The sequence below is a fragment of the Sitophilus oryzae genome, unplaced genomic scaffold (assembly GCF_002938485.1).
Source record: "Sitophilus oryzae breed Bouriz unplaced genomic scaffold, Soryzae_2.0 scaffold_1181_pilon_pilon, whole genome shotgun sequence".
In the NCBI taxonomy this organism is placed as follows: domain Eukaryota; kingdom Metazoa; phylum Arthropoda; class Insecta; order Coleoptera; family Curculionidae; genus Sitophilus; species Sitophilus oryzae.
This window is the reverse complement of record NW_022145817.1, coordinates 862,823-884,750: the sequence shown is the minus strand read 5'-3', so window position 1 is coordinate 884,750 and position 21,928 is coordinate 862,823. Positions and strand designations below refer to the sequence as shown.

General features: G+C 33.0%; 1 protein-coding gene across 2 annotated transcripts in view; it reads right to left on the bottom strand.

The window, feature by feature from the left end:
• Positions 1–1,467: 1,467 nt before the first annotated feature.
• LOC115891447 (ras association domain-containing protein 10-like) overlaps positions 1,468–21,928 on the bottom strand; it is a 112,467-nt gene continuing 92,006 nt past the window's right edge. For both annotated transcript variants that reach the window (XM_030911899.1, XM_030911900.1), the window contains 5 exons: positions 9,572–9,769; positions 9,093–9,218; positions 7,299–7,519; positions 6,505–6,733; positions 1,468–2,095 (listed from right to left, as the gene is read on the bottom strand). In XM_030911899.1, the coding sequence (XP_030767759.1) occupies positions 1,583–2,095; positions 6,505–6,733; positions 7,299–7,519; positions 9,093–9,218; positions 9,572–9,757 (1,275 nt within the window). In that variant the 5' untranslated portion in view covers positions 9,758–9,769 and the 3' untranslated portion in view covers positions 1,468–1,582. The remainder of the gene's footprint in view (positions 2,096–6,504; positions 6,734–7,298; positions 7,520–9,092; positions 9,219–9,571; positions 9,770–21,928) is intronic.

Genomic DNA, 21,928 nt, shown 5'->3' with positions numbered 1-21,928 from the left:
AGGTTAGGAACACTGGATAAAATATTAGACACATTCAGAAAAAATACTCACTTCGAGTTTATACACATAGAAGCTAATAAAAAATATTACTTTACCAAAACATACACGTTTCTAGCACTTTATAACCTCATAAAAACAAAACAAAAAATAATGTCTTATCACAAAATAGTGCAAATACAACAGACTGGCTCAGATCTTCTCCTGTGAGGATACATTGGTGGTGGAGGAGGTACGAATATTCCAGGTCCATGATGATGCCGATGATGAGGAGGTCCAAAACCCGGTCCATGATGCGGTGGTCCAAACCCAGGCCCGTGGTGCGGTGGTCCAAAATGATGTCCACCTCCCGGAGGTCCAAAATGGTGGCCACCTGGTGGACCAAATCCGCCTCCATGATGATGATGAGACATTTCGACTACATTGCTACTTTTTTCGAAACTATGTAATTATTCAAATATACTTGATGGGGAGATGTATGAATACTGTTTTGAGGAGGTTTTGTTTATATAAATATTAATAACGTTTTATCTCAGAGTGATAGAAGCGAAAACAAAAGATAAGATAATGTAACTTGTTATTGTGAATCGAAACTTAGTCATCGTAATATTAGGCCTGATTCAGAAGCTTCCTGTAATTTAGTCGAGTGTTCCAGTTAATGCTCTACTAATTCATACATAATTACGCATTTGAATGGAGCAAACTGGAAGAAACAAGTAAAAAGGCGAATCAAATCAATAGAATCCAACCCTGATTCTTGGTTGTAAGTAGTAAAATAAGGCGTACCCAGCACCCCTATTCGCTCACTGGTCCCGTAAGTTTGTTTGGTTGAAAAAATACTTAAAGAAATACAATTTCTCTTCATCAATCCTCACAAGCTGCCTTCTGTTGCCAAGATATGACTTAAGCCATTCGAGCGGCACTCCTCTGAATCCATAGTATTGCAATTTGTTAATTAAGATATTATGATTGACACAGTCGAAAGCCTTAGAGGAATCACAGAAAATTGTAGCTGTAGAGTTAAATGCAATTTCATTTTTTTTTCAAAAATATGCAAATTGCAAAATTTTTCTTATCTCGCCCAGTCGACAAATTATATCAAGATTTGGGTCTTTTCTGTCCTTATTTACTAGACTAATATCTAAGAAGCTATAAAAAACACACACAAGTTGTTACTTAGTGTGTTTGATTGAGTTTATAAATTGTTACTTAGTGATCTAAGTAACAATTTTTGAAAATCCATTTTCTAAGGAGTAAATATACATACATGTAAAATATGTCCTAAGCTTATGAAATCTTGCACAAAGGTACCTTAAGTTGACGTAATATGACTATTAATATTGATCATAAAATTATTTGGTTAAAAATGATCAAAATGGATAATCTAATTTAGTGCAACTAATGTAATAACAAAATGTCAAACTAAGATAAAAAGAAACGAGTGTTTTATAGTTCAAAATATATATATTTTCTGAGTTCAACAAAACACAAAATAGTTCATTAATATTTCGGTTTGCTGAATAATAAAATCTATTAGGTACAACATATTTGGTATTAAAGTAAAAAATGCTATCCGAAAATTTTCTTACACTAAGGTATCTAACAATTCTTTGGTATGGTAAAAACTATTATGGGCGATTTTCTGCCTGGCTCCTTGTTGCATGTTACTATAAAGTAAAGCTTGCAACATCTCGTATTCGTAATCTTCATTTGACAGCTCGCGGTGAAGCGTTTCTAAATGCCTCCTGCTTTTTTCGATCACTTCAAGCGTTTCTTCCAGCACAACTTCGTTGTGTTGCATTTCGCATGCGCTCTTCGCCATGTCTGTTCGAAGTTTCGATAATTCCTTGGACACTTCTTCGTTACCTTTAGCTTTTTGAAGTTCTTTCAATTTATTTCTGTCGTACTTCTTTAAATTACTGTCTAACTTGGTAAGTTGTTCCTCTTCTTTAAGTATGTGCTTATTTAGTTTTATTATTTTGTCTAATAAATCTAATTGTTCCTTGACAGCTGATTCGCTTACGGTTGAACTGGTATCGTCGTCTTTTATATTTGAGTTAAATTCTTCTGAGGACGGTGAAAATCGTTCACTGGTCGTCTGAAATAAAGCATTTAAATATAAAACTCAAAAAAAATGTGAGTGCACTATGTTCGCATATTTGAAGTGAAACTTCTTACTAACAGCTATTATTAAATGTTATTTTCAATTTATTTCTGTAATCTGTACAGGGTGGGTCAAATTGGATGCTTTTAAAGGGAAACACCCTTTTCTATAGGAGATAGACGAAAACTAAAGCCGTGTCTGGAGCTCAATTTTTATCAAAAACATGGTGGTGAAAACCGCACAGCGATATCTATTACCGTTTCGAAGTTAAGGGGTGTTTTTCAAAAATGTGCATTTTTATAAAATAGGTATAACATTTTTGCTATGGAATTTTTTTTTGTGAAAACATTTCTAAAGCACCTTTTTACGTAGAATTTAATGGTTTATGTATATTTTTTTTTGAATTAATAATTTAATAATTATCAACAGAAAATTTGATTTTTTATATGAGATACCCTGTATATTTTTAATTAATTGAAAATGAATTAAAATTACCTTTCCAAAAATATAGCATACTTAATATGTTGCTCGATTCCTCTTCGAGATATAGAGTTTTTAAAAATTCGCCCACTTGAATAAGTAGGCTTTGAACGATGCCGACTGTAATGCAAAAAAATTCTAGCTTTAAACAGCAATTAAAACGAAAATTATATTGTCAGTGAGAGATGCAGAATTGTATAACAATTTAAACAATATTTAGCGACATTAACACATTCAAATTATATCTAATAACAATAAAAATGAATAGCAAACCAAGACATGAGATTTTGCTACAGAGGTGTGATTCGCATGTCGACCGTCTTCTGTTATGGACAGACGGGACCGTTTTTGAACATTTCTGGCGAAATTCATTAACTCAGTAGGGTGAAAGATACCCTCGCATAACCGCTAAGTTCTTCTAATTCTTGTCTAGATTATACGGGGCAATTTTAAAACAAAAACCTTTATTCTTTCGCAAAAATAAAAATTCACTCAGGATAACAGGCAATAAGTCCGGCGGCCTCAACGGCCAACGGCTGGGATCTTGGTTAGCTAGCGAATTATTATTCTCGAAGTTGGCTGCAGAAACTTGCTGGTAACTTCAGCGTTCTGAGGTGGTGCCTCGTTTTGCTGAAAAAATATGTTTTCGAGTTCCATTAGAGACAGATCATCAATAAGGGGTCCAAAGCCTACTAGTTAAAAGTGGCGAACTTATAATAATTCTGTATTTCGCAGGGGACTGTAACAAAATATTAAGTGGTGCTATATTTTTGGAAAGATAATTTTAAGTTTTTTTCTGACTAGCAAATGAGCTAAATGCACATAACATAACTGAATAATGTAGCTTCTTACATTATTCAGAAGCTACCAACCTATAGATGCAAATATGAAAATTTACTTCGTAGCACACAACCAGAGGATCTTGGTACTCGGGTGCAGTATCAAGTTTATTAAAATGCTTTTCTTAGCTTTTTTTTGCGCAATCCTCATCACTTTTTTCTCGCTAGCTCGTGCCTCAAGGTATCACTGTTCGGTTTTTATATGATTCAAAATTAAAAATATATAAATGGTAAAATTACTATTTTTTTAATGATCACAATGAGTCCAAAACTATTGAACAACTAAATCATTTCCATAGGTTCAGTGACGTATACCGTGGTTTTAAATTTTGAGACCAAAAATTGACAATAATTTGCCAAAAAAGTTATATTACAGCTATAGTTTCATCATTGCGCTTCATATTATCATCTCGTCGAGATAATTCCACTATCTATCATGGTTGGCCGCAAAATTTAATATTGTGCACACGAGTTTTATCAGTTTGACAAGTGTCAATGATATACTTAATTAGAGTATTTTACTTTTGTTGGTAGCATTATTTAGTAGTTTCTTTAGTGTTTTCTTCGGTTTAAATTCTACGCAAAATAATGCCGACTTATAAAAAAAATCACGAACAAGCCCGCGCAACAGTGTGTTATACATGTTTTAATAAGACCGTGAAAAGCGTCAAAATAGTTGGTAAGGTATATTCTTCTATTCTGAAAATATTTCCGGACTACAGCGTTCATGATACTAGTGTACAAAAGGTCTTGTGTAGGACATGTTACATTAAACTAAGTAATAAAAAATTACATGAGATAGTAGACTACAGCAAGTTCCATTCGAGGCAGAAACAAGGTGAAGAATGTAACTGTTATATTTGTATAGTGGCCCGTTTTCGAAGTGTTCCGAAAGCCATACCCAACTTTCCTCATTGTCCTATAATTAAGAAAAAACCTGTTGGCGGACCTTTGCTTGGAAATACTCAACATGGACGTAAACCAAATGTTGCTAAATTGTGCAGTTTTTGTCAGACATCCATTCAAAAGGGTATAAATCATCGTTGTACCTTAAGCACGAAAATAAAAAAATCATTACTTTTGGCGGATGGTTGCAAGGAACAATTAGCAAGCAATATATTGAGTGAACAAGAAAACCTACAAGGAGACTCTTCTATTTCTTTAAACAAAGGAAGAGGCGCGTACATGAACGTTGAAATTAAACGTAAATCTGATGATCCCGACAGAAAAAAAGTTTTAATTGCAGACACTTTATGTAAAATTCAGCAGGATTGCAATTTGTCATTTAATAATCTAGAAAAAATTCGTCAGCATATTAGAACCATAGACAAAACTTTCACTGAATCCAGAGCTATACCAAAATTAAAGGAGAAAAGCCACATGCTAGATAATTTTTTCTCTTGTTCTGATTTTCCAATCAAATTTTCAGAAAATATTAATTTTGCCACCACCATTGTATACTGCTCAGATTTATCTGGTCTTCTATCATATATTTTGGAAATTAGAGAATTATCTGAAGATTTTCATGTAAAAATTGGCATTAATAGTGGTGGTGGATCACTTAAAGTTTGTCTGAATGTGCTCCCTGAAAATGATCCCGAATATTTCAAGAAATATAAAAGTGGTGGAATTAATAAACTATTCATAATTGGCTTAGGACCAAAGTTGTCTGAATCTTATGCTAACATTAAAAGCCTCTTTGAGACGTTAGATCTGCAGTCCATATGTGGAATTTGTTCCTATACTTTTGCCGCTGACTTTAAGCTTATTATGATTCTCCTTGGTCTTCAGTCAAATTCATCCACTCACACTTGCCCATGGTGTGATGTAAATGTAAAGGAAATGAAACTTAAAGGATCATTCAGAACTATAAAAAGTATTGCAGAAAATACAAATTTATGGCAACAATCTGGAGGAAATATAACAAATTACAAAGAAGCGTTTTCGTTTGAAATATTTCTTTGCTTTTTTTTTAAACTGTTGTTCAATGAACCATATAAGAAAAGGGAAATTATTTTTTAGAAAACTGTATAAACATACATTTAATCATTGGCGACGCAGAAACACCTGTCTTAAACTATATTCCACCTCCTGAGCTTCACCTTTTGTTAGGTGTGGTTCAAAACCTATTTGATTGTCTTGAATTGGAGAATACCAATGTTGCAACAGAATCGATAAAAAAAGCGGGATTGAAACTAGATCATTATGGAAAATTTAACGGAAATAACGCCAGAAAACTTTTAAAGAAAGTGAATATTTTGAAGACGATATCGCCCGGTAAAGAATCCTATTCAAAGTTTTGACAAGCAAAGACCTAAACATTTTTTTAGGAAATAAATATATTGCAGTGTTTTCTGCATTCAATCAAGTAGTTTCGAGTTGTTTTGGTCAAGCACTAAACAAACTTTTTTGAACGTGACATCGAACAATTTAGATTGGAAATACTCAACTTAGGTATTAAGATAACTCCAAAGATTCATGCAATTCTGCATCATGTGCCAGGGTTTATAAAAGAAAATCATAGAGCTCTAGGATTTTACTCGGAACAAGCATCTGAGCAGGTTCATTTTTCCTTTAAATTATTTTCTAAAAAGTTTAACTTGAATCCTCGTTCAGAATGCTACCAAAATAGTCTTTTACGATGTATTTGTTGTTATAATAGCCAACGTATTTAAGATTTGTGTTGTACTTAGCTTTAGTTAAATTTAGCGATAAAACCACTTAGTTTGAGAAGAAATATAATTATTCTAACTTATTAGTTAACATTTTTATGCAAAATAAAACATATAGCTGTAATATGATTTTTTTGACAAACTATTGTGTCAGTTTTTGGTCTCAAAATTCAAACTCACGGTACGTCACTGGATCTATGGAAATGATTTAGTTGTTCGATGATTTTGAAAGAACGCATTATGGCCATTAAAAAATTACTAATTTTACAATTTATATACTTTTTATTTTGAATCATATAATAACCGAACAGTGGCATGGTGAAGATCATGCCGTGACACACCACGGCCTTGAATCTTTACTCCTTTCTCGCGTCGAGAAGTTTCACTTCAATAATAAATAAATAATTTTTACCTCTATGTTTCTGCATTCCTTAGGATTAGTGTTATGTGACTGTTCACTATCTCCTTCGGTCATTACACCACTATCACTGTTTTTGTCTACGCCAATATGGTCTGTTTCAGGATCTACGGCTTCAGCAAGACCCTTCAGGTAGGTTTCCAATAGATAATTACTTCCATGTTTCCTGACTCTTGCTCTATGGGCCTTATCTTCCAAGTAACCTATCTGATGTTCGCTGTGCCTGTAAAATAACACATTCTCAATAACATAACAAATTTAGTTAGAAATATTCCGATTCTGGTCTTGTATGGTTTTTATTAATTTTTGTAGAGACTATGTCCCTATAACTAGTGTATTTTTAATAGCTATCAATCTATAACAGTCTGGAGGAACTCAACAATGAAATAGTAAGTACTCCGACTTAACGGATACTCAAACGATTTGATTAAAAAGAATATATCTAAGTGGTGATGAGTTAAACCAAGACCAAAATCTTAATGTTCTAGGTCTTGCAGCCTAAAAGTAGTCTTTGTCTTGGATATGCTGCAAGATTCTTATCTTGCACCATCTTGATACATTTTTATCAGCAATTTCTACAAAGAAAATGTTAAAAATAGTTCTCAAAGTAATTTAAATCAAATGGAATTGTGAAGAAAGAAACAATACTTGTCTGATGAAAATTTTTCATTTTCAAAAATTACCCTTTTCAAAATGTTTTTATAACATTTAATAAAGATATTGGAAGTCTAAAATCAGATTCTGACTCAAGATTATAGTGTGTCTTAAGATTTAAAATATAAACGTGCCTTAATTTTTTTAGTTGCCGTCGTATGACTTCGCCCTGGGCCAAAACTAATTTTAATAGTTCTTCCGTACTGGATGGTTCTTTGTCATGCATCGATTGGAATCTTTTAGGATGTATCGTCCTCCAGGCACTTCTATCTGAGTGAATGCTGGCATCTGATCGGCATTTTGTTCTTCTATTTGAAGATCGGTCTGATCTGAGCCTTCGTAAAGAAATTTTGACCTAAAAGAAAATTATTCTTTATAAAACAAGTAGAATACTCTCTAGCTATTTCATAGAAATATGGCCAAAATTTGAAATTCTCCTTCGGTCTCCAAAGATATTCACAAAAAATTAATAAACAACAGAATACACACGCTAGACGCTGCACAACCACGAGAAGCCGATTGATCACACAACGGCTTCAGCACGATTGATCACATACATACACTAAGAGAAACAAAGTAATGCGAACTTCCACTAGCTATAGCCTCATATGTACTTTAAGAAGTTATATACTTTAGAAGAATTTATATACTTTAGAAGGATTTCGCCTCGATAAAGGCAATAATAAAAGCCCTAGCGAAACAAAGTATTTACAGGCTTCATATAGCGCCACTCTCGCCAATATATAGAAGCCAAGAAGAAGCTAAAGCAAGAGTAATGATATAAAACAACCCCAGAGATCCCATGCAACTTGCAAAGGTGTACAACAGGAAGACGCGATATCCCCAAGCAACACTAGAAGAAATTTTCCGTCAACTACACTGGACCAACAAAGGATTAAAAATAGATGGAGAATATCTTAGCCATCTTAGATTCGCTGATACGTAGTCCTAATTGCCAATAGTTCTGAAGAACTATAAATACAAATTAACGAACTAAATACAGCCAGCAATAAAGTAGGTCTCAAACTAAATTCAGCAAAAACTAAAGTAATGTACAACGAACTAGTAGACAGAAAATTTATTCTAATAAATTACACAAAACTGACAACAGTAGAATAATACATATATTTGGGACAACTAATACACAGCTCGGGATATCTACTACCAGAAATCAACCACCTAATTAAAATAGCATGGAGTACTTATGGAAGAAACTCCAATTCAAATCTAGAAAGCCACTTTATCTAAAGAAGAAAACATTCGACCAATGTGTACTACTACTGCAACCAATGCATGCGAAAGCTGGACACTTAAAACAAGCATTATAGGGAAACTGCAAGTCGCACAACGCTCCATGGAACAAAATAGGCTGTGAATAATCAAGAAAGACGGTAAAAGAATAGAGTGGATAGGACAAAAGACTATAGAGATAGATGTCATCCACAGACTAAAACCCTCAAGTGGTAATTGGCGGGACACCTGACGAGAAGGACGGACGACAGATGGACTACAAAAATTACAGCATGGCATGCACGAGGAATTATGAGGCCTAGAAGAAGACCTAACTTGAGATGGGACCATGATATTAGGAAATTAGCAGGGATAACTTGGGTCCGCATAGCCAAAAATAGACAACAATGGGCTCAACTACAAAGAGAGTATCTAAATATGTGAGGGAGGCTACACCATAATTGGAAATGCTTGAATAAGCTGAGAATGATGATAATGATAGCCAAAATCATGGTAAATTCATTAGAGGCTATTATTGATTTTTTTTTTCTATAATGAATTTGGAATATATTTTAATCAATTCTATTTTAATCAGAAGCATCAAATAAATTCTAAAAAAGTTAATCAAATTGTCACGAGGTATTTTATATAAAGAACTCTATCTGGAAAACAGGTTAGTATTAGGCTGGATTACTTACTTCAGTTTGTGCTGATCCCCATGTGTTCCATATATCCAATATTTTCGAATATGGTTCTAAAGATTGCTCTACTCCTCTCCATCTTTCAGTTATTTGGTAATGATCTGGTGAACCCATATGTCTCCCCTACAGAACAAAACACATATCATTATATTAACTCAACGAAATGTGATCATATTTTAGGTAATTCAAAAAGATATTATTATACTATAGGGTAATACTTGAAATTCTAGGTTGAAATCATATTACCACAAAATATGCCTCCCAAGAAATATAATCCTCCTAAATAATTCTCTACTCCTTACTAGTTGTAAAATTAAACATCAATAAGTAACGTATTTGACAAATTGATTAAATTATTTTTTATTTAAATTTTGCATCCAAATATCCTAATATTTCTTAAATGCAGTAGCAACTCCAATAGTAATTATTAGTATAGTGCGTCAATATGACAGGAAGGCAGGACTTTTTTAACTTACTCTTTTTTCTTCGTCCTTTAACAGGACTTGTATAACGTCGTAACAAGTAGTTTCATCGGTGATACCAGATACCCATCTTTGTTCTCCTCTGATCCATACCGGTATCTCTTCACCACTGCTGCCACTGCTTTCAAGATCAGAGTCGTCCCTTAATCGTGATGACCGACTAGTGTCATTTAACCACATTGTTGTAAATTTCTGAAACAATGAAAAAAGAAATTATGTAAAGATATGTAGAATAATTGAAGTTTCTTAAAATGGAAAACAAATCAATATTAGGCATTTTTATTTCTGTAATAATTATAATGACTTGACAATTGCACTATATGATATTCTACTAGTAAAAAACTTTATTTCTGATTATATTTACTTAGTAATCCAAATGGTAGATTATTCTTTTATAAATAGGGCGCCGTGCAATTGCCAAGATGATGAGATTTCATCTTTTTGTAGGTTATCCTTCTATTTTTTCTCGGGTAATAAATCTTTCAAAATAATATTAAAGAAATTTTACTACAAATAATTCATAAACTTTCAATTAATATTGTTACATTGATATGCAAATGAAATCAGACAATTTCAAATCTACTAATTCTATTTTTCTAACATTCTGTAGACCGGAGAGTCAGTTACAGGTAGCAGCTAGACTCCTAGCTTTAAATCCATAAGGATATTTGTAACCCTGTATATTTTCTCAAAAATATAGAGGGTTGTTCACCACATACGACACGGAGTATTGTAGCTAAACGATTAGATTTTTACAAATTGTAAGTTTTGGGTTCATTGAAGGACTATTAGAGCTACAATTTAAAAATAATTTTACAAGTTACAGAGTGTCTCAAATAAGTAAAAAATATTATAGTTGTATTTTTTTAAATGGAACACCCTGTATATTATTTTATTTTTAGATTCTACGGCGAAATAAAGATAAATTTGATTAAGATTTATCGCCCTCGAACCTTACCGTTTTTGAAAGATTTTCAATTTTGTGAAATTGCAGTAAAAAATTTAAGGCTTTATTTCTCCAAGGGTATTAAAGGTTTTAATACTAAATATTTACTGAAGATTATTTATTGATCAAATATTGTGTTACCATAATAAAAATTATACTACCTTATACAGAGTGTTCAAAAAATTATATTAAATAATTACTAGCCTTCAACGGTAATAACTTGTTTAATTTAAACGGAACACCCTGTATATTCTACGTGAATCAGATGCACAATTTAATTGTCTATCAAATTGTATTATACCATTTTTTATCTATTTCTTCAAGTTTTCGTAGAAAATGCATTTTATATAATGTGTTACTTGTTACCACACTGTTTAATATACTGTTGCGGACCCGTGTGGACTCGACCTAACGTAACAATACATACAAAATTAATTTTTTTAGTATTTGGAGGAATTATTATTAATCAACGTAAACAGTCAATTAATGTAGTTTAAATACTGAGATCATATTAATTGGTGCTATTTAACAAATGTTTAAACATTTTTTCTTACTTTTTAATGAAATAAGCGAATTATATCGACAATATTAGTATCTGGTACTCTTTGAAAATTTGTTACATTTTTGAAAATAATCTAAAATGTCAATATTCCATAGGTATAGTGATAAATGAAGTCAAAATTATAAGAAAATGCTACTTCTAAGAAAACTTGAAGAGATAGGCAAAAAATGGTATAAGACAATTTGATAGACAATTAAATTGTGCATCTGATTCTCGTAAAATATACAGGGTGTTCCATTCAAATTAAACAAGTTATTGCCGTTTAAAGCTAGTAATTATTTAATATAAAATTTTAGACACCCTCTATAAGGTAGTATTTTGTTTATTATTGCAATAATAAAATTATTGCAAATTATTGCAGTAATTATTTAGTATTAAAAACTTCGATACCCTTGGAGAATGTAGCCTTAAAATTTTTACTGCAATTTCATAAAATTGAAAATATTTCAAAAACGGTAAGGTTTAAGTAGTGTAATAAACCTTAATCAAATTTACCTTTATTTTAATCGTAGAATCTAAAAATGTCATAATATACAGGATGTTCCATTTAAAAAAATACAACTATAATATTTTTTACTTATTTGGAACACTCTGTATCTTGTAAAAATATTTTCAAATTGTAGCTCTAATAGTCCTTCAACGAACCCAAAACTTGCAATTTGTAAAAATCTAATCGTTTAGCTACAATACTCCTTGTCGTATGTTGTGAACAATCCTGTATAAATAAAATCAGACAATATCGTATTGATTAATTCTAGTAGTCTAACTTTTTGTTACCAGTTACCTGTACCATCTAGACATCTGACTTTTAATCCATATAAGAATATTTCGAGATTTTTAATTTTTTTCCTTTCGTTATATAAACTAAAATCTAAACAAAATTCAAAATTTGAAGTCTGTGGAAATTCTAGAAGAACCTTAGAATTTTGATGATCTGTCAGTGAGTCAATATCGAAATTAAAGAAATTTGACAAGCGATAATTCATAAACTATCGCATAAAATTAGATAAAATTACTAGACTGGTAACATAGCCATATAGTATGTCCTCTTGATTAGTAAAAATGTATATTTTTGCTTTATCCATGCACAACGAAGTCACACCGGGGTTGACCCCCCCCAAAAATAAGTGCTGTACCTCCAGATAAAGACAATAGAAATCCCCGAAATTCTTTTAGTTTCAATACTGAATTATTGCCTACCATACTGAAAGAAACGTATAAAATGCTTAAATTATTAACATTGCTTGACCATAAAATTATATAATCAATGCACAAATGTGTGAGACTGTAATTCAGAAACGATCTTAAACCATATATTATCTTAACTAAATTCAAACAATAAAACGAACAAAATAGTGGAAATTTTTGTCGAGACCTCGCGAGAGTTAAACCAAGAACGCGCATTTCTAATAGACCCGATTCGAGATTTTTACCATATAAACGCCAATAATAATTAGAGATGAACTGGTACTGATTAGTTAAAAAGCTGCAAGTCGTCCTTGCATGACATTTTTTACACGAGCTCGCCGGTACCGAGTCGTACGTCGTGTTTTTTCGCCTTACGCGCGCGATTCAAGGAATGGAGCCGCTTTTATGGAACAAGGAAACTGTGCGAAGGCATGATTCTATGAGCATTTTTTAATTGCCGTTTTTGTCCCGCATCGAGATTAGAAATTGTTCTTTGTCAAGCTGTTTATTTTCTTGGACCGCACAAGTGTATTCGTAATCACAGGCATGAAGGGGTGGACAGGGTCAATAGTTAATAATAAAATGGGATAATCAAAGATATTCAACAATAAATTCCCTTACTAAAATTATTCATAATTTAAAACTGTTAACAGCCGCCACAGACGGTCAGTGGTTTTAGCCTGATTTGTGCAGACATATCGACACGTGTGTGGAAACTTCCTGCCGACTGTGCAGGACTGCAGGATGTCGAAAAGTTGTATAGTTCACGAACTAGTTCAACAGATTGAATCTTGTATGCGAAATAAACTATAAATAAGACTGAAAATGAGAACGAGAACAAAATAGGTGGGAAATGGTTGAACTGCAAAACTATACTATATAGTTCTGCTTTCAGTCGACAGTGGTTGTCGGATAAAACTAAAATCATGTGCACTCCCCCGGAAGACCACAACAATGCTATAAAAATCGGAGAAGAACTATTAGAATATGTAGCGGAATTCAATTACCTCGGCAGTTTGATTTCGGAAAAGGCCAATATCGACTCTGAAATTCAGCACAGGATTAGCAGCGCCTCAAGAGCATTCCGGAAATTAAAAGACAGGGTTTTCTGTTTCATCAATCATGATTTGAACACAAAAACGAAACTTGCAGTGTACCGAGCAATAATAATTCCCACCATATTATACGGAAGCGAAACCTGGGTGCCGTACCGCCGACGCATGAACGCATTAAGCAAGTTGCAACAGAGACATCTTAAACAAATCTTAAGAATCAAATGATTCCATCATGTCTCATGAGAGTATTGAAGTCATGATTACAAAATCCCACTTAAGATGGGCTGGTCACGTATGCAGAATGCTCGGCAGAATGCAAGAAAACCGCATATCAAAATCTCTGCTTTACAGTGAGCTTGTAGACAGTAAGAGGAGGCCGGGTGGACAACTCAAAAGGTACAAGGATATTTTCCACGAAAACGTAAAGGGGATTAACAAGCAGAATGATAGGAAGAAGCAGCTCACAATAGAACGGAATGGAGAAGAATTGTAAACTCAGTTAACAGCGAAAACCAAAAAGTAAAGAGGCAACAAAACAATGAGATTTTTGAATGTACGGAGTGCGGTAGACAGAAAAGCTCATGAAAGAAAACGCCTTACGTGACCATCTTCTGATGCGTGTCAAATACTCGTCAGCCAGGTAAGGTAGTATGTATGTATGTATGGTTGTCGAAGGCAGTGGTGCCAGCACTACTGATTAATCCGTAAATTTATGGATTTTGGGTACAGTACGTTAATAATAGGGATTTTCTATCATTAAACAATTTAATAAAATACTATACGATTAAATAAAAAACGGCGTCAGATTTGGCTTGGAAATGAAGATCGCTGTTATTTAATATGTCAAATATTACGATAAATGTCAATAATCGTCATTTCCAAGACAACTAAACGATTATTTCGATCATTCGACATATTCAGTATCTATAAAAGAATTAATATTTTTGTTGTTTTACACCAATAAATTTTTATTACACAAACACGGATTTTTCATACAAAGATGTTTTGGTCAAACGTATTACAGATATTACACATTTTAATATGACAACACGGTCGCTTTCAGATCCACACCGTCTTCGATATGCCTTCGCTGGCCGAATTAGAGAAAACGAGTATTTTATGCGTTGACCGCTGAACGATTGGTGTCTCCACCGTACAGCACTTGAGAACTAAGGGGAAATCAAATCAAACTTGTCACGAATTCACCCATTAGGTTATAGTACGAGAGCTAGCAACGTCAAGAAAACAAGTATTTTAGGAAAGCTGGCTCTTTAATATATCGTTTACTATGCTCTCTGGAACAGCATGCGGCCCGTCCGGCTGCCGGTAAACGTTGCGTTCCCTACTGCGCATTGAAAGAAGATCTATTTTTTTATTAGTACTTTAAATTCTAGTCTTGAAATATAAACCGAGCGAGTCTCCATAGCGCAGCGCGTAGAGGTTCCGACTACGAACCGAGGATTCAGAGTTCGAGACCGGGTCAGGGTAAAAACTTTTTTATTTTATTTTTGTTTATATTCTGATAGTAAAGTATTATTTTTTTTTTGAATCACCAGAATTATTTAATACTTTACTATCAGAATATAAACGAAAATAAAATAAAAAAGTTTTTACCCCGTCTCGAACTCTGAATCCTTGGTTCGTAGTCGGAAACTCTACACGCTTCGCTATGGAGACTTATTCGATTTATATTCAATACTAGAATTTAAAGGACTATATAAAAAAAGATATGATTTTCATCCGATGCGCAGTAGTGAACGCAACGGGTATCGGCAGCCAGATGGGCCGCATGCTTTTCCAGAGAGCTTAGTAAAAGATATATCAAAGAGCCAGGCGTCTTAAAATACTTTCTCGAAAACGTTGCTAGCTTATAGACTATTACGTATCTTCTGAATTCTTTCAAAAATCAACGAAACTACGAAAAAACATTGCGATACAGGTCCGAAGGCACATTTTGGTCGCCGAAGGTCGTTTTGGTATCTGCAAGCCGTTGACTCTTTCAACAAAATATGAAATGAGCGAACCCAAGAAGCATTTTTTGTTTTATAAGTGTGTTAGGAAACTTCCCAACACACCATATTATACAACCTAAACGCATCTAGAATGGTTGTCGTGAGTTATTGGTAACCATTATATAACACTTATATGCCCTAAACGGTCCATTTTATAACTGTTCCTATGGTAACCCTTAACACTCAAGGTGTGCAACCAAAGTCCTGAAAACTTTCTCAACACTTTTATATATCCTATCGAGTTACCGCTATAAAACTGAAAAAGGGTATATAATAGTTACATAGTGGTGTTGAGAAGGTTCCCAGAGACTACCTCCATAGAAATATCGCACATGCGCGTTTTTTGAAAATATACTTGTTTCTTTCTGACTAACTACTTTAATATTTGCCTCTTTTTTAACATAAAAAGCAGATATGATCTTATTGCTCCAAATTGTCCTACGCAGATAATCCAGACCAGAAACAAAAGAGACAAAATGACGCCATCCCTGTCATAGCCTACAAATGCGTTTGCGTTATGCAAATGGCTTTATAGAAATTACTGGCTTAATAACATCTATTGTGCCTATCCAGAGTACTAAACACATTTGCGATATTAAATTTACTGTGCGAAAATCAATTTTACCTCCAAAAAACACATGCGCCCCCAAAAGCAGAATTATTTAATAGATTTTTTTATAAACAAAAAAAAATGGTAAATTTTTTTAGAAATAACTGGCAACTGGCCAAAATATAGTTTTGTACCAGTTTTCAACGTTATCTTAGAAATACTCATTGTAGCCAAAAATGAAGACATCAATAATAATGGCGTCCATTATATTTAAAGTGCTATATATTATTTTAGGGTCTAAAACATACTCATCAACCATTATATAAATTTGTTTACTTAAGGTTGCGTAAATGAGTTTGGGTTATTTAAAACACCAATTTTAGTGTTTTATACAACTAAAGGTGATACAAATCACCATTATAAAAGCCGGGGTGTTTATGGCTACTTTTAGTCACCCAGAAAACATTTATGCAACCCGAGGTGTCGACTGTAGCGACTCCCTGCGAACGAAGTTTGACATTACAGCAATTTGACAGAAAATGTGCAGAAAACAAAACATAACCTCATAAAATTGAAATAATACTGTTTTGGTACAATTTGATCTATATTTAAAGTGGTAGGAGTTTTCAAAAGAGTTCTAGGGTCCTTTGGTAGAACAGTTTTGAATGAATTGACTATAGAAAAAAGCTCTTTAAGTGCAGAATGTGTAATGTTAAAGCGCAAAGCTCATTCTTTTATGTTATGCATTCTTTAATGCCTTAACCAGGCATCTTCCTGTTCCTGATCGTTTTGGCAACTTTCTGTTGGAAATATCTCAGGTTGATCCTGATCTCTGCATGTGGATGGTAAATTTGCATGTTGGCTTTCAATATTGGTAGATGTAGTTTGAATGAGGTTTGGATTATTCCTATTCTTTTTAAACTCTGAAGAATCTTTCTTTTGAACGTAGATGTATTTTTGTGTTTTGTCCAGTTTATTTTTTTATTATTCATTATAGTACCGAATTGCTTTGCTTGCTAATATATTATTTGTTTAGATTATATTAAAAATTTGAGGTTATGTCATTAGGTTTGATATTCGGCAACTACAGGTTATATAAAGCATGCAACCATTTGAAAGGTGCAAAAAAACGATTTGAGGGAACAATTATATAACTTGTAGTGTTATTGGTTACATAATGGTTCTTAATAACACCTTTAATTATATAGTGTATATGTTGCGTACCTTTATAACACCTAATACCAGAAGTTATATAAAATAGATGTGAACACCTTTATAAAACCTTACTATGAAACCTTTAGTAACAAGAACCTCTAGTTTTATAAGGAAAGTGATAAACAACATTTTAAGGTTACTATTAGTGATAAGTAACCAACGCTACACTTATATAAATCAAAACACTGTAAGATACCAATGAGACATTTATTAAACCTTTATATAACTAACCTTGAGAATATATAACCTAAAGGAACTTAAAATGTTACTTGGGAAATCAGAATCGGCTTTGAATTTAACCTGCGCAAACTTCGAAGTCAAAAGGTGCGTGTGCCTGTTCAGTTCTTTTGTGTTCAGCTGTTCAGTCCATAGTCCATAGACCATTGAAACCGTGGTTGAAACAAAATATTGGACTTATATAAACAGTGTTTATCTCAGTTTATCGAGCTGTGTTTAAAAAGGCTTGACATGTTTATGAAAAATATAAAGTTAAAGAGTTAAAGAGAACTATATATTGAGAAGCCATTTTCACTGTAGAAACTGTGCTGAAATGTGACAAATGTTCAAAGTTGAACATTTATCTGCAAGTCATTACAATATTATTATCAAGAAATATTATATCAATATTTTTTGTGTTATCAATACAATAGATATTTGAGTGTTTTATTCATAAGAATTGTTTATTTGTCATTCTACGAAGTCTGCTGCACGCACTCTGTCTCAAGATCTGTCAAGTGTTTTTGTCAAGATTTCTCAAGTGTTTTTTATTTTTGTTATCAATCTGCGTGTGTGTAAGACAGACAGCAGAACAGGTTAAACTGCGCAAACTGGCCTGCACAGTCTGTACCAAAAAACTGAGCATCTGAGGAGGCCCTTATAAAACATGTGCTTTCGCATTTTAAAGTTGTTACACTTGACAAATCTTGAGACAGCGTCAAAAAATTACTCATTGCACTCAATAAGAGATAAATAAAAATAAATAATATTAATTATAAGTAATTCAATTTGCCAAACGTAAGAAAATGCAGAACCAGAAAGAAAATATCTACATTAACATAATTTATGTATTAAAGACACACACATCTGATTCCACGATGTAGATCTGGAAAGATAATTCAACAGACAAGTTGACTTATATGTAGATGTGTAACGTGTAACTGTTTCGACAAGAATTAAACAAATTATTATGTTTCCAACACCTTACTGTAGTGTCATGTTTATTCAGATAAAGACTAATTACTTTACACCGCGTTTGTTCTATATTTTCAGGTTTTTCATCAATAACTGTAGCTTTAACTTGTTTAGGAAACAACTAGTCTCACAGTAAGTCAGGTAATTTACATTAAATACAGGTTAAATGGTTAAATGAATAGATTTTTTTCTCAAAATATATAAAATTTAATGAAGCATGTATTATGAAAGACAAATTATGTTTACAATAAACATTATTATATCACCATCTTCATTTGCAGTTTTATTCTACAGTTAAATACCCTTGATTTGTGTGCGTTTGTTTCGTTGTTATGCTTGTTTTTAATGCCTCTTTTTATGCCTATTAGGCACCACTGTGTTCATTTTAGTACATACATACATACAGTTGTATTTTGTAAATTTATTTTTAATGTTCTTATTACCAGTCAGAATATCAAATATGAACAGCCTAAAGTAGCCGACAGAAATGAGTTTTTAATTAAATATTATTAAAACTTCAGTGTTAATGCTTGTTTTATTATCTTAAAATCATTATTCGCCATATTTCTTAGGCCGTTCTATTGGAAACTCTATTATAATTATTATATTATTATAGTACATCAAAATAAAACACTGATTGGCCACACATTACACCAAAACACAAAAAAATGTGAGTGGATCGGGATGATTTTTTTTAAATGGAACACCCTGTATATTATTACATTTTTTGGGTTCCTTTCAGATCACTTTACATAATCCTAAGATATTATTAAATATGTTTCGATAGTTTCAAAAATATTAATAAATATATAAAAAAAGAAGTGTTTTCACCCTGTTTTAAAAGAATTATTAAAAATACAAAAATTTTCTGAAATCACAACTATACTAAATATTTATTATTGTTGGTCTGGTACTTGCTTTGCTATAAATTCGAAATTTTAAACCATACAGGGTGTTCAAAATTCTATGCCAAACTTTCTAAAATATAATATCATTATTCTTCGTTTTTTGAGTCACCCTGTAGAAGAAAGATATTTTCTTGAAATACATGCTAATATATACTGTAGGATGGCACTTATACAAAATTTTAAAAAGTTTTTTATTATAGGAGCTACAGATGCCCGACGTACTATTGTTGTCGGGCCCGTAGGAAGAACTTGGCAACCCTTATTTGCAGCAAATGTGTGATAGACACCCTTATAAAATCATGGATAGAATAACAATAGCTTTAATTTGACATAATGACGTCTCCAAAAAAATATCAGTTATTATTATTATTAATTAAACATAGTTTTGTGTGGCAACTTTTTGATTGGCACTCTGTCAAAAGTTTAATCTCCTATTCATAAATATCCCTAAAAATTAGGTTTTGATTAAAAATACGATGAGCGCAATAATCCTGCATCCGGATCTTAGACTATTATCATTATAAGTAAATAGCCTTAAAATATGTTTTTTAACTATTTCACATAAATTATATATAATAGCTCTAAAAGCCTAATGGCTTGATTGGTTATCTTTCTCCATTTGTTTCTGTCTTTCGCCTTTCTTCTCCACCCGCATCCACTCTTATCCTTCTCAAGTCCTCTTCAACATCCTTTTTATCTTGTTCTCGGTCTACCCCTCCTTCTCTTTCCACCTATGTCACGTTTCATTATTACTAGGAACTCTTACTTCAGACATTCTTTCAAATGTGTCCCAGCCATCTCAGTCTTTGTGCTCTTGTACCCGATATAGTTGTTTTAATTCTTTATTTATTCTTCTGCTTCATATGTGGTCTATCTTCTTTCTTCCAAAAATCCTCCTCAGTATTTTTCTTTCCCAAATATCTAGCCTTGAACTTTCCGTTGTATTGAACGTCCACGTTTTACACGTGTCACTATTCGTATGTCACTATGTTTATATCACGTGTGTCACTATATCGTATTATTGTTTGGTAGATTCCGATTTTTAAACTTCTAGAGATGTCCTTACTCTAAATAATTTTCTGTAGGCCGCTAACACATCTATTTCCATTATTTTTGCCACAATTTTCTGACTTTCATAAGGTTTCTTTAGAAATACGGTTCCTAGATATGTGAATGTATCTACTTCCTCAAACTTGTATCGTTTCCCTCTCTCAGAATCTGTTTGTAGACATCTTTCCTTCTCAAAATCCCTATTTGACCACTCCATAAACTTAGTTTTCCTCTCATTAAACACTAAGCCTACTTTTTGCGCTTGATCTTCTGGTCGCTTGATCTTTTGGTCACCGATATCAGCTCTTTCCGATCTCTTGTTAAGATAACTAAATCATCTGCAAAGGCTAAGCATTGGTACCTTTTTGTATACACAAGGCCCTCTCTGTTGATTCCCGCACCTTTTAAAAGGTTTTCTAATACTACACTAAACAGTACTGGAGATAGTGTACCCCCTGTCTTAATCCGGTCCCTGATTATATTTTTTTTCGATGTTTTCTTGTTTTGACTTTATTTACTTTAATTTCATTTACTGTCTCTTGAAGTGTCAATTTTATCATCTTGGTCAATTTCTTGCTAACCCCTAATTCTGTTAATGCTCTAAACACCTCAGTCCTTTTAATTTTGTTTCACATAAATTACGATTTCAAATTCTTTGTTGTAGTAACAGATTTATATCTGTTCATCTTTTCTTACGCTATATAGCTTTGTTTTGAAACGATTTTTATTCTCGTTGTCCACCACATCTTTTATTTACTGTACGCTATGACAAAGCTCGTAATGTAGGTCGCCAAAAATGGTCAGAGTATTACTCACTCCGCATTAAAAAATCAACTTTATCGGTCTCCCACGCTTGAGAGACTTCTGTGTAACGTCAAAGAAATATTTTCAGCAAGTCGCACTCAATACTTCCTGTTGCAGCGAAAACTAAATTAACTGAAAATGAGTGACGCGATCGATAATCGCTATAGCTCGTTAGAATACAGAGTAACTAATAAATAAAGGGACACAAGCCGTTTTTATGCTATAATTACTTATAGTAAGCTCTAGTTACGTAATTAACACCTTTATAGGATATTACAAATTATGTGAACCAAAATTATTCAGTTAAATTCATGAAGGTTTCAACGTTTATTCGTGAAGACAATTCATCTTTCAATTATGTTTCAATATTATTGTTTCTCTTACAGTTAATTCACAGTAATGGAAATACTGAAGGGGACTACACCAAAAGAACTATATTAGGTTGGAAAGACTGGAAAATGGAATACAGATGACTCTAAAAAGCTAAAGAGGGTAGAAGCAGGGTTGTAGGGCTGGAAATTGGAAAATAGTAATCATATCCAAGAATGTCACAATTTTCTGGAAATACAATCCATTATTTTGTTAAAGTGATAATAAGGAGCAAGAGAACACTCCGTTCTGTTACCTTTTTTATAGGGTGGGATTATGTGTGTGCTCTATAAATATGTTGGGTGAACGTAGCAATGATGTATTGGCCTGGGTACCAGGGCACGAGGGTTACAAGAGTAAAAAAAAGGCAGATGAAATGGCCAATGCCATTCATAGATCCAGAACTCTTGTGCGGCGTTGCAAAAGCAATCACGAGAATGGACACAGAACGATGGGTGGCCAACAGATCCCTAGGATGGTGGAGAGAATTCATTAGAGCCG